This window comes from Heliangelus exortis, chromosome 5 (genome assembly GCF_036169615.1).
Source record: "Heliangelus exortis chromosome 5, bHelExo1.hap1, whole genome shotgun sequence".
Classification (NCBI taxonomy): domain Eukaryota; kingdom Metazoa; phylum Chordata; class Aves; order Apodiformes; family Trochilidae; genus Heliangelus; species Heliangelus exortis.
Genome location: NC_092426.1, coordinates 7269237 through 7286740, shown reverse-complemented (window position 1 = coordinate 7286740; position 17504 = coordinate 7269237). Strand labels below are relative to the sequence as shown.

Sequence of the window (17504 nt, the reverse complement as noted above, 5' to 3'; positions counted from 1 at the left end):
CATGCAGCTTGACAAAATAAAAGGTTTTGCGAGATGTACCAAAGATAAATCAGTAACAGTATCTCAGAGCTTTCCATCCCCTTCTGCTTTTTTATGATGAAGATAAAAATAAATTATGAATAGAGGCACCTGTACCTATTCAACATACATTCACACACAAACAGAAGCCCTCATGTATCCTGAAAGGGTTTCAGAAATCGAGTTGTTCATCCAGGAGCTCCAAACTCCACAGACCCCAAGAGCCCCATTCATCTCCCAGCTCTGCAACAGAGAACCTGACAGCTCTCACACTTTGCAAAACCTCTGCAGTGGTCTGCAAGTCACCCAGACCCACTGACCAAGCCACAGGGTCTCAGATATAGGAGCCCAGGAAACTCAGACTCAGCAAGAGCTCCAGACATTAGGGCTGCCTGTGAACACCACACTGCAAACCAAAGAGCCTCAGCCCAAGGCATTTCATCCAGAGGATCCCTCAGACCTAAAGAGCTGACACAGGTGACAAGAAAAGGTGTGAAAACCAGGTAACTTTGATGGAGGCCTGCTTATATAATCAGAATTGACTGAAAGCTATAACTTAACAGAAAATGTTGCTTTCTGCAAGTACATGTTTTCTAACCTAAAAGAAATATATGCTCCATCAAAAATTCTCCAGCCAGCACAATATTTGGATTCTGTCTTGGTCACACAGGAAAACAACATTCCTCTCCATTCCCAAGGACTAAAATCAGTGTCCTAGAAGTATACTAGAGAAGCACACATCACAAAGACACATACATAACTTCAGATTATCTTGCATCACTTAGTTTAAGGCAAGTAAAAAAAAACAAACAAACTTTCACAACTGAAGCATCTATTTTGGAAGACAGAGAATTATACCAGCATAAGTCAACTATACCCATATTTCCTTAAAATATTTACTGTGTGAAACAAGGCCCACACTCATCCTTGCAGTAACTTAGCAAAACTACAAGAAGTATTGCTTTGAATGTCCTGTTTCACTGTTTCCACAAACAACACTTCACCAAAATACATACATGGGGACTTGTTAAAGGATCACAGTATGAACACACAGGGAAGCCCCTACCACATCTTGTGGCAGCCAGAAAAAGCCACCACAAGCATGCTAAAATGTGCTCCCAGTTACATTTTCACTTTTACACAACCACCTATCACCACAGTGCTTATCTGTCTTCCCTAGTGTTAGAATTATTGTTCAAAGCAACACATGACAGGTAACTAGCTATACAATATCAAGGAATTAATGCACTATCCATTAAAAAAGATCAGCCAACAACAGCATCTCTTGAACAAAAGGGGAAAAGTCCCTTAAAGCAACTTAGAAAAATACTGTCTAATTCATTCATTCTGAAGGAAAAAACCTCATATGGTGCACTTCTCTATTTTCCTTGTGATTTTTTTTCACAGGATAAAGACATCCCAAAATGAGCTCTTGCTTACATACCATCTGTCCTGCATAATTTTGAGTGGGAGGGAAAAAGTACAAGCCCTTTAAAATGTAGTCTCCACATCACTACAGGAAAAAGTGAAGGACACAAGAGATGATTATAAGCTATTTAAAAAATTAAAAAATAAAAAATAGTAATATCAGTGCCCTGAGTTGGAAGGCAGGAAGGGCATCAGACAAATCCTAGCCTACAATTAACTCCTAAACTTCAATATGCAATGCTACTCTCTCCACCACAGCTGTACAGCCCATCAGTCCTTCTTGTTTCACTGTTAAGCTCCTTCCCATGCTTCTTACTAAGGCTTCTTTCTCCTTAATACACACTCCCCATGCTCATTTTCATTCTCACTCCTTCCAAACACCACCTTCTCTTCACGTGGCCCTTTTACAGGCACACAGACCTTATCTTCCAGGGCATTCCCACAAACGCCCCAACCCATCTATCTACAGGAGACTCCTGACCCTTCAACTCCAGCCTCTTTCTGCTCCGTCACACGTTGCCTCCACATACTCCCTCCACCCATCAAGCACCCAACTCTCCTGCCCTCTATCCCAAATAATTCCATGTACCTCCCCATTCCCTGTACACCCATTCCTTCCGCACAGAGTCCCAAACCTCTTCCCACGCACCCACCCCACGGAGCTCCAGTCCCTCACGCACTTTCTCCTGTCACACACACACACAGAGCACTTCTCCCATCTCCACTCCGTCCAGCACCACCTTCCCTGCCCACCATCCCCCTGCTCCTTTGCGCAGCACTTTCCCACCCACTCTGACCCCCACACCTCACTGTCCCCCCTACCCTACACCCTCTCCTTACCCTCAGCACCCACCCCCACGCCTCACCCTGTGCCCTGTCCCTCTCCGTGTCCCCTCTCCCTGCTCTGTCACTTGTCCCCCACCACACTCTCTCCCGTCCCTCAACATCCCCTCTCCATACATCGCCCCTTACTCGCCTCACACCTCCTCCCACCCACTTCTCCCTTATCCCCCTCCCCTCACACCGTCCCTTCTCTCCCATACCCCGCACAACACCGCATCCCCCGGCCCGACCCGACCCGGCTCGGCGCACGTGCGCTCCGCTCCGCTCCGCCCCGCCCCGGCCCAGTCCGGTTCCGCTCACCGTCCAGCGACACGAACTGTCCCACAGCGGAGGAGCCGCCGCCGCTGTTCTCCACAAACTGCACCTCGGAGACGATGATGTTGTCCTCCAGCACCGACCCGCAGCCCGTGCACACCGCGTCCCCGCGAGCCGCGTCCACCTCGATCTCAGAGCAGCCGCACGCAGCGCACACCCGCCCGCCTGGCATCTTCACCGGCACCTCCCGGTCCGCGACCGGGACCGGCACCGAGCCTCAGCCAATCCACCGCCGCCGCCCCCTCCCCGCCGCTACCGCCGCCCGCCCGGCGCGGCTCAGCCCGGCCTGGGCTCAGGGCCTCGCTCGCCGGGACCGGCACGGGGAGGAGCGCGGCGGCGGCTGCCCCCGCCGGCTCTCGCGAGACTTCGTCCGCCGCTCCCCGCCTCTCCGGAGAGGCCCGGCCCGTTCTGGCCCGAATCCCCGGCTCCGCCTGCTCCGGAACCCGCTGTCTGTCAGGGCTTTGCGGCGGTTCTCCGGGCTTCTCCCGGCGGGGCGTCTCGCTGGATTTCGGGGCTTCCCTTTTCCATCCTTAAATAAATGATCCTGGGCTCCAGCGCTCCCGGTGTGACCTGGGGTGCTACGGTTAACAAGGCCAGAGGCGGCGGCACCGGAGAGGGATCCAAAGGCTTGGAGCGACCGAAGGCCACACGGGGCGGTCCGGCCCGGTGGGCCTTTGATTCTCCCGTGAGGCGGAGGCGGCAGTTACGGTACCGCCTCCCAGGCCCGGGCAGCGGCTGAACCCTGTCAGCTCCTTGCCGGGTTCTTGAGGCCTGGCCGGGCTGGAGGGAGGGCACAGGCTTTGCCGGTCAGAGCCGGGGGAAACGGGATCGCTCGGGGGATGCTTACCGAGGAGCAGCTCTGGGCCTCCCTCTCAAAGACAGGCATTTGATTTATATTCCTCTATTTTTAAAGTGTTCCCCTGCCACTGGTGAGCATCTGTCAGCACCAGGCAAAGCACTTGGGTTCTCACCGTTCTGCAACACTGGGCCCTGGTGTTTCAGATTTAGTGATGGGTCTTATGCTTAAGCAGAACATGAGGATTCCTTGAAACTGGTTTCCTAACCTTATCTAAGTTGGAAGGCAGGAATGGATGTTTTATCATACGTTTCATATCACAAATTTCTGTATGATAAAACAAGAGTGATAACATTTCCTTTTTGCCAGGCTTTTGCCTTCTTCCCGTTCTGGGGGGTTTGGTTTGCAGCAAAAAGAATATCACTAACAACATTTGCACTGCAGCTGGGGAGTGGTACATTTTTTTTTGACACTCCATAAAGCCTGTAATAAGTAAAAATTGTGTAAAAATACATAGCATGCAGTGAAAAATGTGAGCCTTGTGTTCTGATCTTACCTATGCCAATTCCTCTGTTCCCTGAAAATAAAAATGGGGGCTACAACCCCAAATGTTTGCATTTCAAAAGTGGAATAGTTGTTACGCTTAAAAAATGGATTAATTCATCGATCAAATCTAATTCAATCATTCTGCAATACATAGATGGTTGTTTTGTGAGGCATAATGAATCCATTCAGTAAAGCACTTTGAGCTCTGCCTAACAACAGTGCCATAATATTGAAGTCCAGTTTAGTGCTTTGTGGCTCTAGTCATTAGTTCCTTAATTAAGGAACTGAGTTTTCATTCAATAAAGTTCTTGCTCACCTTAGCACTCAACTGCATGTACTAAATGTCACAAGTGGGAAGGAAACTGAGCAGAGTGGATAGAGATAGCTGGATGTTTGTATCCACTTTTCATTTGTCAGCTTTCAAAATACACCTCAATTAATGCAGAGACAGAAACTTTAACTTCTCAAACTCAGTGCTGTCAGTGCCTGACTTCCACCCAGCGACTCTGATGCAGCCAAGTATCACACACAGATCTCTACAAATTGTCCAGATCCATGGTACAAAATGGTACAAAATGCTGGGGCACATGGGGAGGGTCATTGGGGCTATATCCTGAGGCTATACTGTTCCACCCAGAAGGCTGAGCATCTCATGGGAATGAAATTGTGCCATATGCCTTGAAAATTGAAGGTTCTGGGCTTCTGCAAAAAGAAAATAGCAATATTGTAGTGGAGAGTGTGCCACTGCACACACAGTGTGTTTTCTTACTGTTCTTTTTGCTCTGTCTCAGAAATGTATTGGTGAAAATTAAAACTTTTGGTTTCTTCAGATTCCTTTTGCTTCTGGTGTTGGTTATGTACCTGAATTTCCTTCTGCTGCTGGTGAGAAGATCCGTGCCATGGTGGCCAAGAGTGCTCTCACAGAATTACATGCTGAGTAAATAGTATCAAGGAAAAATTATATCATAGAATCCTACAGTCACAGGATGGTTTGGGTTGGAAATAACCTTAAAGATCATCTGGTTCAAATGCCCTTCCATGGACAAGGACACTTCCCACTAGATGACAGCTCTTTTGAGTATGGGACAAATCCTTACTGCATTCTTTAGTTGTTATTTATTATAACTAGAGAAGGCTACAAAGAAATACTTTAATAATAATAGGAAGAAAAAAACACAAATAAAATCCTTCGAATATAAAAATATTTTAGTTAACAACTGCCAAACCAGATCAGCTCCCTTGTCAGGTACAGTGCCCCTGACAAAAGCTGGTGTGAACAAAAGAAATCCTGCAGCAAGCCATTTGGAAATACCTTTCCATTAAAAAGTTTCTTCATTACTCACATTGGTAGAGACTAATTGAGTCCTGATCCATGAGGGTTTAAGTTTTACACCCCTTCCAAAATTACTGAGGTTTTGATTGTTGTGTTACAATGTGGGAGTCCCAAACAAGGTTGGAGTTTTTCACTCTCAATGTGAGCAGCAGAGGGCCCTGGTGAGAGAATAATACAGAGCTCCGGGGTAAAAAAAGCCCCAAACCTCGTTTAATGTCACACTGAAGAAGGAAGTATGTTTTAGTTTTTATCTTTTAGTTCTGATGAAAGAAAATGGGTTCCCAGTTCTGAAGATTGGAGTCCTTTGCTTCCCACTTCTGAAAGCTTTCTTATACAATAAATACCCCTTAGTATTTCAAGCATTACTGTAGGATTATTTTCTACTGGCCAAAATATGTCATCTTTCATACCTCTGTAAGATCTTTGTTCTTTCTGCTTGCAAGAAGGTTAAATAAACTTTTTTTGACCAATGACATTCAGCCTGATGAATTAATAACCCATAATTCAGATCATTCTGGATAATAAATTAATAAACACTTAGTAAATTATCTGATGTTTGTTTCACAGTAAGAACCAACTGACTAAAAAAAACAAACAAAAAAGTATTGAAGCAACTCCATTCCCTGTAATATTTTACCTTTAAGTTAAGAGGAGGAAAGGACCTGTTTTCCACTTCACATACCCTCAAATTTCAAGCCTCCTATTTTCATTCCCAGGTGTTACACAAAGTGATCATCAGGATGTCTGTTAGCCCAGACCAACCGATTTCCTTCCTGCTGTGCCTCCAGGAACCCCAAATATAACCCACCTGGGGTGTGCATGTTTGGCATTCAGTTGTTGAATTTTCAAAGAGAGGAATTTTCCTCATTTACTTGAAAATTGTGATTTTTTTTTCCTACTGCTCATACAACGGTAGGAAGAATGCAAATGGGCTGTACAAATGCAGACTGGAGTGTGAGGGAATCCCTCTCTGCTCCTGCAGATGCCAAATTGCACAGCAGGGACTCTACTCGAGCAAGCTGATGACACACTTAGAGTACTTCCACTAGAGATGGATCCTCTTCTATAAATATAGTGACTTGAGGCAGAGACCTAAGTGTGATGTAACAGAAAACCCAGAGACTCTCTGGCTTTTTGGTTGTTGATCAACCCTCTGGGTCCTCAGCCTCCCAGGGCACTGACCCATTCGGGAAATATTTTCATCTGGAGGCACAAAGTTTAATCCCTTGATTTGCTCAGCTTCTGTCAGCATCCTCCACTCTCTGGCATTTCAGATGGAATCTCTCCTCTTAAAACCAGGCCTAAGATCTTTGCTGAAGTCTCTCGAGAAGTCTGAATATGTGCATAATTTGGGACAAAAACACAAGCAGAGGGAGCTGCCTTTGGCTTGGGACTGTCCAAGATAAGGAATAAACGATGAGTTCAACCTGCAGATTTGGACACGGATTCTCTGGAGATGAAATCATAGGGATACCAGATAGAGGGGGAACAAATAATTTCGAAATGGATTAGCCTTATAAGGTGAACGCAAATGGGTATTTCTTTTTTTGTCTGAAGTCCGAGTGCGTTTGGCTATACCAGTGATGAACACGAGGGGGCAGCCAAGGAAAATGAAATCGTCGAGGTGCAGCAGAAAACACCAATACTGCAGCTTAGTAAAGCCACCGAGAAATTAACAGAGGGAAAGTCCAAGGATATTGAGTACAAAGATTCAGAAGAGCAGTGCTTGCTCACCAGTGGAGCAAGTCTCTCATGAGCAAATCTCTGGAATCTGTGAGCAGTATTCCCATTGCCCAGCTCTGCTGTTCTGGACATCTCCCTGTGCCAGCACAGCACGTGGAGACACAGCTGGGCAGTGAGTGCTTTCACAAAGGATGTGAGGAAGGCAAAAATAGGTATGTCCTCCTAGTTTCTAGCAATCTGCATCTCCAGGATTTTCTTTACCTGTTTGTTTAATCAATTTTTGATCTGGGTATGCTTTCAAGATCCACAACATCTGGTGGGTTGGGGTGTATCTGCTTAGTTGGGTAGCAAGTGAAGAAGTTTAAAAATGGCCTAAACATTTCTGTTGGTAATCCTGAGTTCTTGTGCTATAAGGGGTGGTGAATAATTGCTCCTATCACACCTCTTTCATATCAATTGGGATTTTTTACACCTGTTTTACAGCTTATCTCAATGAGGATCTCTCCACCAGAGCAACACTTCCTTCAGTTACATAGAGCAAGCAGATCAGCCACAGTCCAAACACAAAATAATCTGTCCAGAGAAGTCATTTAAGAGGAAACCTTTTTTAATGAGGCATGGATTATACTCTGAACGGAATAACTAAAGGTTTCCATCACGTGGGGATGCAAGCACAGGCAGATATTGAAGTGAAAATACAACTTTGTCTGCAAGTCTTGTATTTTGAGATTTGTTCATTCAAACATTAATGAATTTATCACTCACCATCAGAGAACCATTCCAGTCAGCTAATTACCTATTTAAGCAACCATCTGAACCTAGAAATTGAGCTGAAATTAGAAAATGCCTCGTTATAAGTGCCATTTTTGTGTGCACACTCAATAAGCAGATACTTTGGTGCAAATACATTTTCTATATAGATTGAAAATGAGGCTTTCACTAAATGTTAATATTCATGTGCAATGGGATAAAACAGGGATATTAAACTGGATGGATGTGCACACCCAAATGCAGAGGCAAACCACACATCTTACTGATAGTTCCTTTCATTTTAATACAAATTTGGAACTATAAGCCAGAAATTCAGATCAGTGAAATATGAGTCACCTGAAGTTTTGATAAATACATTTTGAAAAGTAGTTGCACAATAGAAGATTCTCTGCTTAGCACTGAGGTAAATTCAATGCAATTAAAAAATAATGGTATAAAATATGTCTGTAAATTGTCTAAGATAGTGTTGACCATTTATGACACCTAACAAGTCATAAACAGAATTAGGAAAAAAGAGCCTCTTAGAGAGCTTTCCAGCTACATTAGAGCAGTATATTAAAAACCCTGCTGTCACCAGGTGTTATTAATAGTCCAAACTCTCTTTATTGGCATTTCACAGGCAGAAGCCTGCCACAATCAGAATGTCTGAGCTAGCATTAGAGAAGAATATTCCAGTCAAGTGTCATTTAGGACCATGAAATGTCTGTATCAACAGAGTCAGAAGTGTTTATGTATGACAGTGTCACTGCTCCTTTGGCAGTAAGTAGGCCCTGCTCAGACTGAAATCTGCAGAGATAAGAGAGAACATCACTACAGCCACACACCAGACTCTGCCTTTGGTATCCTGGAAGAAAGGCTGGAAACAGGGTGAGGGATGCAGTGTCCTCCTCCTTCACCCAGCCCATTAACACCAGGAAAAACTACAATGGAGCCAGCATCTTGAGTAAGTATTGCTTGGCCTGTGGGTGAGGCCAGTTATCATCTGTCTGGGTCTTAAAATATATCAAAGAATTATCCTTTCAGTGATCTGCATGTTATTGCCTGCACTTTGGCAGTGAGAGTCCCAGTCCCTCAAATATGCCAAAGTTAACCCAGTGATAAAGAAACAATCAGTCAATGCTGCAAGTTGTCCACTGTCTAAAGCTATGAGCAGGCTAAATTAAAACAAGACTGGATTTTAGAGAAGCCACAGTATAATCCTTGAGAATTTTCAAGAATTTGGCAGGTTTCCTAAGTTGGATTAGTTGAATAAATTAGTTTACTAGCATTTTTCAGAGGGCAGCCATAAAAAATTTCTGGAGTCAATCAAACTATTTTGTACCATTAATATGAGTTAGCCCAAAGTAAAAAAGAAAAATCACTTTAGTTTAAATAATTTCTTTAAATGTTAAATTATCAGAAGGGTAACATCTGCTACAATTTCCAAAATGAGGTATTTATAACTAGTTTAGGTCTCAGCACATAAATAACAAAATAGCTTAGGGAAAAAATTCTAGTGCTTCATCTTTTGTTCTCAAAAAAAAAAAAAAAAAAAAAAAAAGCAGTAATGCAAAGGGAGAATGCTGGCTTGGGAACATCTTTGTCTTCCACATTTTACAGTGCACCCTCTTAGGTGGGAACTGGGAGCTGCAGCACTGGTGGCCTGACTGAGGGACAGGTCTGGAAATCAAGCACTGCCCTGGGAGGAACAGTTGGTTCACATCACTTCTCTCTCTGTGTCAAGGTGCTGCAGATTCAGAGTACCAATTGCTGCCTTTTTTTAGTTCTTTGCCATCTCATAGGATAAACACATATCTTTTCAGTAAATTAAAATTTGGAATCTGATATAACAATATGCCAGTAAGATCTGGAACCTTTGGCTTGCCCTTCCATTGTCTGTGCTTCAATTGGTCAGCTCACACCAAGATTATAAAAAAACCTGACCCAGGAGTTTACAGCCTGAAGCTCAAATTGAACAGAGCAGTCAGCAGATTATGTATTCCACTGAACAATGAGGTCTTCAGTTCTTTTTTGAACCAGTTTTCATTACATAAATTATGTTTGTGTCATATTACTCAGAATTACACAAAAACATTATTTTTTAACTGAGTACAGTTGTCAATAATGCATGTGGTTAGTAAAATTATATATTAATAGCAGCATGAGAAGCATTTCAGAGAGCTCTAAACATGCTTATTTCCACAGCCATATGCATAGAGTTCAGAAAATGTTAAGTGTTACTACTCTGTGATTTCCTTTGGAAGAAAAATCTACAAGAGGAAGCTCCTAAAAGTTTTCTGCTTGATATTTTACATACACAGAGCCTTTATTGAAAGGAGCTTAAGGACATGAGTGGAAATTATGTCCAAAAAAGAATGAAATTATAGTGTTAGCATTTCTAACAAATATTCTATCTCCCCTTTGCAGTCTGTCCTATGCTAAACAGTAAGAGCAGAACTTTCTTCCTAATAAAGCTTTGGAGCTACTACCATGACTCCTCACCCGTGCTACAGAAACACTATCCAGATGACCAAAGGTTTTGTAATCAAACAAGCTGCAACAAATACCCTGCTGAAGCAGCAATTTAGCAGCCTCAGAGGAAAAACAAACTATTTTTGTGGCATATAAAATTATGAAGAGCCTTTCCCAATATATACTGTGACTAATAATCATGAGCCCGTACAACAATGACATTTTAGCCACTCCCTCTGTGGTCACCTTTCATTTGCAACCCTCATGTCTGCTAAAAACAGGATGAGAAATTGCAGCTAAAAAAGTGAGATTTTATCAGCTTTCACAGACAGAACCAGGTTGGGAAAAATGAGAAAGAGAAAACTTCCTCTCATAGTCTAAGGAATAAATGAGCAACTAATAAACATTCTCATTTAATAAGAGCACACATCCTGCTAACAAATTTTCTTTTGAATTACACAATTCAGAGGTTGTTGTGGTGTTTTGTTTTTGTTTGGGGTATTTTTTATTTTTTTCAAAGAGTAAATCCCACAATTAAATTACAGGAACAATATAAAAAAATAAATGAGCAATGTCCACACAGAGAACATGAGCAGCAAAATCACAAGGCAAATATTCTTTTTCTGGTCCAGAAATAAATTCCTAACCTGCCAGTTTAAGTTCCCTGCACACCATTTTCCACACACCTGTAATGCAACCAGCACTGGCCTGGCTTGACTGTTCTTCTTGAAAAGCCTATGAACCTTGAACAGCATTGCTAAAATCCTGTGTTTCTGCTACAACATGGCCTGGCAGCTGGGACAGAGCTGAGGTAACAGGCTTCAGATATGTATTCTCCACACCTAGAGAGCTCTTGCTTTTCATTACTGGAATGGGGGTTTGCTGACAGGCAGCATCCACAAAGTGAGTAGAGGGGCATGGCTGGGATACCATGGTCCAGAAAGAAAGCAGGACTAGGGAGGTGCCATCTATTCCTGTGCAGTTCCACTGAGTAGCTCATATTTTCAGCCTGTCCTTTGCACCAGGACCATGACCCATCAGGTGCTGGAATAGGCTGCCCAGGGAGGTGATGGTGTCCTCATCCCTGAAGGTATTTAAAAAACATGTAGATGAGGCACTTCAGGATATGCTCTAGTGGGCATGGTGATCTATACTTTTTTTTCTTTTTTTGGAGGGGGTGGTGGTGTGGGGGTGACAGGTGGACATGGTAGAAGTCTTTTCCATGGTCTTTTCCACCCATGGCAGTTCTGTGATTCTGTTATCAGAGCCTCCCACTGACCAGAGCTCTGCCTCTTTGCCCCGTGAGGGCACTTTCACACAATGTGACCCAGCCAACGTTTCCTCCAGGGTACAAAGTCTTAGCATTATCTCTGTACCAGAAAAGGTTCTGGAGAGACCCAGATGACAAAATCTAGCAAGCTCTGAAGGAGTTTTGGAAGAGCAGTGCAGCACTCCCCAGGATGGAGGAGATGTAGAACCCTCCAGCTGTGGAGTCTTCTGGGGCAAACTTCATCACAACAGGAATCTTAATGTAAATAAATGACTACTCCTGGGTTCTTCCAGCCCAGCAGGCCAGAACAAGTAAATATCTACTATCTTAGTATTCCAGCAACTATTAGAAATGCCCTCAGAGATTTCAACCACACTTATTAATTAAAAGTAGGGAAAGGAGTTTCATGTATTGTGTTAATCAACAGGTGCTAAAGGAATATGACCTTCCTCAGAGGCAAAGTCTGGCATGATAGCAAATTTTTTCCATGACACATACTAGAGAGCAAGAAACACAATCAGCTATATTATTTCCTTCAAGATTCAATATTTTAACAAATGAGTCACCAATACACACTTCAGATATTCCTATGCTAAAACCGGAGTATAAGTCATATGTATAAAATCCACTGTTGCTCCATAAGCTGCCTGTGAGAGCTTTTTTCCAAATACTGACTTAGAGAATGTCTGGTATGTTCAGACTGATGTAAGAACTCTGGATTTTAAATTCATGAGCCCAGTTTATCAGGACATAAATATAATGTGAATGGACTTGTCACAGCACTGGTTTCAAGAATTAAGAAAAATTCAGCAATAGGAAACACTTTGCTGGTCCATTACCTGGAGAAGACAAATCTTACCAGAAGTATATGCTTGCAGACTTTTAGTAAACAGAAAGCATGGTTCTGACAGACTGCATCTGAGTATATAATAAAGAGCTCATGACAGAAATTGTGAAATATGGAAGGGAAAACATTCATTTGTATATGCAAGAAGTGCAGAAGAGAGCCACTGTCGGTTCTCTACAGACCAAGATAAGTATCTCAGATTCAGAAAAACTGGATGTAATTGCAGGCTCTGAGAGAGACTTTGCTCTGACCTTGGAGTATCCATCAGATAGTGCTAGCTCCCAATTATCCAGATACAACATGGATACTTAACATGGATACATATGGATACTTAAAGCCCCTTAGTATTTGTTTGTTTGGCTCTCCTAGATTGCTATGTAGAGATGTAGACCAAGAGAGATATTTATTGGACCATAAAGAAAGGGAAAGCTGAGGTGAAAGAATCCACTCAAAATTGAGTGTGATCTGATCCAAGAAATAAGAAAAGCACAGGTTTGGAAAACTTGGGGGCTAGGGGAGAGGCTTCATCCATGCAGATGGCATGGTGGTGAGCTGGTGAGACAAGGATTGCTGTTGAGCTGTTGGGAGCATTAGTGTGTGAAGAGGAAAGTCCTGCCTGGGAGGAAGGCACACGTTTTACCAGGCAAAGCCATGGATGACATAGTGGTGCTGTGGCTGGAACACTGGGAAGGCACAGAGGGCAGGGAGAGAAGGGGGAGCATCAAGAAGACTCTGATGAACATAGAAGCCCACAGATCTTTCAGCAAAGAGTCTGAAAGTGGCAGAGGGAGCATCTACATATACAGCCAGGTCCTCAGGCATGGCCCACACTCAGGAGCTTTCTCAGACCAGCCTTTTGCATCATAATGGCAAAAGAATCATGCCCATAGTGATGAGAACTAAAGCCTCCTATTGGTACTGTTACACCAGCAAAGCAGCCCCTGACACTCCACATCATGCAGGGAGCTGGAGTCAGACCTGCTGCTCAAAGCACTCTCATGGGGATATAAGCTGTGTGTCTGCTAGGAGGGTTTGCCAAAACAGATATACTGGCAAAGCAGCTAAGGTTGTGAAAACCAAAGTTGCCTCCTTTTACGTCAAAGCAGAGTTACACCAGTTTGCACCAGAGAATGAGCTGGCTCAGAAACCAAAATAGATCATTAGTCAAGAGCATATTCCAAGGACTGAATCGTACTTAGCAAAAGGAAAGGGGCTCAGTGTCAGTGAGTTTGACAGGGGACACAGGAAAGGGAACTGACCTTTATGGAGAATGCCAGCACAGGGAACCAAGGCTTAGTCCTCAAAAAGCCCTGAGGCATCACTCTTGTTAGTGCCAGGGAATTTGTGTGCCTCCAAACAGGCAGGCACAGTTACCAAGAGAGCATGCAGGGCCAGATGCTATGTGTGCCTTGATTATTGCATAATATTACCAAATAGTAATTTTTAAACCCCTTAAAATGCACCGCTCAAACAAATTAGCTTTATCAGAGGTAAGTCAAAAGACCATCTTTTTTCTTTGATGTAAACTTTAACTAATGAGTATGTTGAATCTGCTCTCTCCTGCATCATCTGTTTCCTGAAGACAGTGAAATGGCATGTTGTTGGATACAATTAATTTCCTTTTGCCAAACTAGAATACCATCACTGGAGCATGAATTGAGTGAGCTGAGAAATTTGCTAAGCGTTGGATACCTTGGGAAGTGACCATAAGAAGCACAGTGCTAACAGTTTTGCCTTGTAAGGATGAGCAGCTCTTGACATTCACAGACCTCCAGCTTTCCCATAAACCTACTGGATTCCTTGTAAAATACTTTTAATTGTCTTGGCAAAACCACTAAGGCTTTATGGGGATGCCTTTGGGACTTCCCTTTCTGAGCTCCAGCTCCCTCTTTCTGCTCCTTTTCCAGGCAAGAGCAAGCCAAAGATTACAGAGTTCTCTGTGATGTGCAGATACAGCCATGGTCTCTGGGCAGCTGCCACTGACAGGGCCAACTCCTGTGTTTCACTCTGCAAGTGCCATTGCATGGAGAATCCCTGATGCTGCTCTGGAGGGTCCTATAGTTGTGTGGCTATAAATAGACACAGTGCTAGCAAAAGACACTTAAGGATAAAGAGCAAAGGTACTGCATTTTGTGAGCTTGTAAAGATAGAGATGGCCTGGAAAATCTGCTCATGCTTCCAACCTGAAGTCTCCAGAGAATGAAGTAACCTCCAAAGAATCCCCTCTGAAATAGTGTTGAAGTCTTTTAACGCGTCTAAAACACTGATAAAACCAAAATTAAACCTGAAGTACTTATGGCAGCCTTTCTGTGGGTGTGAACCTGCTGAAACAACAGCTGTGCAACAACATCTGAAGCAGCAGCCATTCAGGGGTGAGGTAAAGGCATAACAAGAAAACCAAGGTCTTCTTGGGGTGTGTTTGCACCGTGCACTGGAGTTGTGCATGGTGCAGGCTCCCAGTATAGGTACTAAGATCTGTGGAGATAAAGTAGCATAGGTGCCAGCTCACCCTAGCATCTGAGCTGCTCCTCTCTGTGCAGAGCATAACCCTCTGGTACCCCTCACCTTCCTCCTCTTAAAAAGCCCACACCCATCCATCACAGCACTGCAGCTGTTGGAGCTCTTATAGCTTCTAAGTACAAAGGAGCAATGGGTGGGTCAATCCCCTGCCTATCCAGGTCTGCAATAATGTCTCCCAGTCTAACCAATACAGAGTTCTAGGCACTGTCTTGAGATGAGTTGCTCTGAACACCTACATTAGATGGTCCACCTTTGTCTCTTGATTTTTACAACAAAAAATGCTAACAACAGCCTTGGGGTAAGTCTTTAATCCACAATCCCCACACATCCCATTATAGTCAGGAGCATTGCATGCATTCTTTTCCAGGTTCGGTGGAAAGAATAATTATCCTTTTCTAATGTAGTAATGGCAGATGTACAATGGAAGACCTCTCCCAAGAACCTATTTCCTGTGGTAGCACTTCACAAAGTGAGGGCTTCCCATGCTTGCCCAGACATGGTTGATGTGATTGAGATACATGAGAATACATGGGAATGATACATGAGAGAGAAAAGCTAGGAGCCACACAGAGGACCCTTTTGAGGTCAGATCATGTTAGGACCAGCAGACCTGGAAATATGTGTCCATGAACTAACTACTTATTTGTGTTTGTTTCTATTGTATTAAAGGAAAGCAATGCTCTGTATATGCTTCTGTAAATAAACAAGATCAAACAAAGAAATAAACTACATTTATATCATCAGTGTCTCTTGCAAATAGAAAGGCTGTAACAGGTGACAGTATACTCACAGCCTGTTCTGTGAACCTTTCAGTGCTCTCACTCACATGGAGGCAGAACTAGGATAAAAATATCTTCACATTCTGTGAAGTGCAGTTTGATTTTTTTTTGCTGAAAGCTGTAAAAATGTATCAGCAAATATTTAAAATCTAGTCTGAGACACAGGAGCTGTAAATGGTACATGGTGCTTCCAATGCAGTTTTTTTATAAGATGGAAACCTTAGTCCAAGCCAGAGCAGGAACACATACCACCAACATGGGGAAGCCTTGCTTAAGGAAATCCAGACTGACAACCTCTCTTCCTACTGCAAACCACTGCCTGGTCCAATTTCCAGTTTGACTGCTGCTCTCATTTCTCCAGCACACCTGCAGGTAAAAAGGCATCACAAGCAACACGGTGTCCCCAGGCAAGGAGCAAGTGAGGTGATGGTGCCAGCTGTCTGCACAAAGGAGCTGCTATTGGTCCTCTTTGGCTGGAAGGATGGCTGGTTTTAGGTGCAGCTTTGACTTTGAAAGGGCAAGGGAGATGAGCCACAGAAGAAACAGCAATAAGAAGCATCTCCACAGCTCTGTCAAGGATTCATGGAGTGCTTTGTCTGTCCAAAAGGGGAAAGAAGATGGACTAAAAAATATTCCTCCCTGCTCCAGGCAGAGGGCACACTGGCAGGATCAGAAAACATGATGGTATCTTTCACCAGTGAGTCTGCACTTGGCTAGTAGTAACAACGAGCCACATTCCTGGATGAAAATAGGAGTGTTAGTCTCACTGGGGCTTAACACTATTGAAACACATGTATGAGTCCAAGTAAAAATAAAAAAACCTATTATTTGGTGATTAAATGCTACTTTTGGCTTCCCTACCTTGCACAGAAAAATTAGCAGGCTGAGACTGCCTCACTTTTCTCTGCATATCAGACAATGGCCCCTAACAGGACAAGAAGAACTGAACTGAACTGGAGGGACCAGAGACAAGGAACCTGCAAGACCTCCAGGTCCTGCCATGCCAGTTCACAGAGATCTTGCTGAGCCCTGAAGCCCTGCTACTACCTGGTTGCTGCCTTCAATGATTACTGCACCAAACACAACTCCAACACAGTGGCCATGAGCTTACTTGCCTTTCCATAGCTCAAGACACCCAACTATGCATTATGGTCACCCCACATCTTGATGCCTACACTGCCACCTCTCTCCCAGCTGCAATGCCTGAAGCCCCCGAGGGCAGAGTTTCCTTAATAAATCATCAGGCAGACTTCTGTTTTCTTTTTTTTTTTTTTTCCTTTGTATCTTTTTGCATTTCTGAGCTGTGATGTTTCCTGCCAACTTTCTGCTTGGTGAGAATTTCTACAACAGAGCAATTTAACTACTGAAAAGTCACTTACACAGGAAAGCCTAACACACCCTAGATGGAGCCTGTGAGTGGCAGAACCATAATCAAAAGCTGGTGAAAACACTCGGCCATGTTAGCAGCATTCAACTAAGGCTCTGAGCAAAGCAGCCCCAAAAGAAGAAAGTAAATGGGAACTCTACAAAGTTGCTCAGAACTCTCCAGGTTCTTTTCATCACTGAGAGGCGTTTGAGTTTGTACTCTTGATGGTAACTCTAGCTCGGGTGAGTTATTTCAATACATTTGGCAGATTCAGAACTTTAAAAATAAGAATTCATGGAAACAGCCAACCTGCTGTGATTTCCTGATATGAAACAGCATGCAAAGCCTATGGGGAAAAAAGCCAGTAGTCGTATGATACAAGTCAGAGCCCTGCCTGTCATTAACAAGGGTGGGTTTTTCAGGGTAAAATTCTCCTGGGCCAAATAACAGGAGACTGATAAATAAAGCTTGTCAACTGTCCTTTCTGACTCACTCTCTCCTGTTGGAAGGGTGACTCACTGTCATGTGTGAAAGGCTG

The 17504-nt window shown here is 43.6% G+C and overlaps 1 protein-coding gene and 1 long non-coding RNA gene across 3 annotated transcripts in view; one reads left to right on the top strand and one right to left on the bottom strand.

Annotated features, from left to right (window-relative positions):
* BRF1 (BRF1 general transcription factor IIIB subunit) overlaps window positions 1–3071 on the bottom strand; it is a 170813-nt gene extending 167742 nt beyond the window's left edge. The window contains exon 1 of the mRNA XM_071745373.1: window positions 2590–3071. Within this exon, the coding sequence (XP_071601474.1) occupies window positions 2590–2776 (187 nt within the window). The 5' untranslated portion in view covers window positions 2777–3071. The remainder of the gene's footprint in view (window positions 1–2589) is intronic.
* Window positions 3072–6459: 3388 nt separating this feature from the next.
* LOC139796873 (uncharacterized) lies at window positions 6460–16223 on the top strand. 2 transcript variants are annotated; one of them, XR_011726184.1, is made up of 4 exons: window positions 6460–7174; window positions 7446–8676; window positions 14209–14366; window positions 15962–16223. It is a non-coding gene; the product is annotated as an uncharacterized lncRNA (long non-coding RNA). The 2 variants fall into 2 exon arrangements; XR_011726183.1 differs by lacking the exon at window positions 15962–16223 and having other exon boundaries at window positions 14209–14875.
* Window positions 16224–17504: the final 1281 nt, after the last annotated feature.